General features: G+C 38.7%; 1 protein-coding gene across 1 annotated transcript in view; it reads right to left on the reverse strand.

Moving 5' to 3' along the window:
• Nucleotides 1-679, reverse strand: part of LOC103132308 (matrix metalloproteinase-9-like) — a 4,121-nt gene extending 3,442 nt beyond the window's left edge. The window contains exon 1 of the mRNA XM_007544092.2: nt 444-679. Within this exon, the coding sequence (XP_007544154.1) occupies nt 444-658 (215 nt within the window). The 5' untranslated portion in view covers nt 659-679. The remainder of the gene's footprint in view (nt 1-443) is intronic.
• Nucleotides 680-1,358: the final 679 nt, after the last annotated feature.

A 1,358-nucleotide genomic window follows, 5' to 3' on the forward strand; every position in this document is an offset into this window, starting at 1 on the left:
AGAGAGTTTTCTGAAACTATAGTTGTGTGTGTAGCACAACATGTCATGATATAATTTGCTTCTGATTTTAGGCTGTGAAATGGTTTTTATTAAAGATGTAACCTACCAAGGCAAAAACATTTATGGTGAAATCGCACGAGGCACAGGGAAGTATGTCAGTTTTTATTTTCTCTTGATTTGCATGTTTTCCAGCAATTTAAGTTATCATTATATAAACTTCCCTTTGCATGCCATAGCATTAACCAATGCCATCTGAACATCTATGATTTGTTTTTTTGTATAAAGTGCTATTTAAAAAAAAAATCTGAAAAGCTGCATTAAAAACCAATTTATTAACAAGCAAAAGTTTTTTTATATTACTAGAATATATTTGGTAGAATAAAAAATATCTCACTCTGTAATCATTAATGTAATGACACATAGTATTTCTTCCTTCCACTCACTTGTATGTAATATTGTTATGGTCCCATTTGCGCACTCCACCATATACGACGTAATCTGCCACATCAGGAACACCACAGCGAGGTCGCTTCATGGCATTCAGTGTCGGCTTGTCCAGTTTTCCAGTCTCCTTCAGACCCATCTGTCTCTGCATCATCTTCAGAGCCTTTGCTATGGACACCTTGGACTTGAAGCCACCGCGCTGCTCCGTCACCATGTAACCAAACTTTTTCAGATAACTCTGTCAAACAAGACAAAACACACCAGAGCTCAGCCAAACACTCCCATTCTCAATTTGTGTAATGTCACACATTTATAAATTGTTTTCATAAAAGACGTCTGTAGCTTTAATTTAGAGAGTAAATATTTCCATTAACATTGTGATATCAGTCTCTATTCAGGTAATTTGTTTCCCCCAAACAACTTTATTAAAACTTCATTCTGGGAGTCTCAGACTAAGAAAAGAAGAATAAACCTTCTGCCAGTGTTGTAGCACTTGAGATCGGTCTTGGTCTCACGACCATGTTTTGATGGTCTCGGTCTTGTCTTGGTCTCGGGCGCTGAGGACTCGGCATTTTATTTCAAGACATCAAGACTGCAACTGTGAAAATATCACTAAACGTACAGCATAGTGTCCAGTTTATTTGTTAACATCTTTGTTTTCAGTGGAAAACGCACCGATTAAAATCCAAGCAATGATGTGTTTCTGTTACTCTCCCTCCACTCCCCTCTCTTCACTTCCACGTGGCGCTCTGAGAGCAGTGGTTTTCTCTGAGCAGTAGAATATATCTGTCTAAACGTCAGTAATAGAACAGCGCTCCACACATAATAAGAAATCCGATGGCCACAGCTAACTCAGCAGCACTTTGCTTTCACAGACGGTGGGGACAACTAGAGCGAGGGTATGTTTTCTACGC

This window comes from Poecilia formosa, unplaced genomic scaffold (assembly GCF_000485575.1).
Source record: "Poecilia formosa unplaced genomic scaffold, Poecilia_formosa-5.1.2 Scaffold989, whole genome shotgun sequence".
Classification (NCBI taxonomy): domain Eukaryota; kingdom Metazoa; phylum Chordata; class Actinopteri; order Cyprinodontiformes; family Poeciliidae; genus Poecilia; species Poecilia formosa.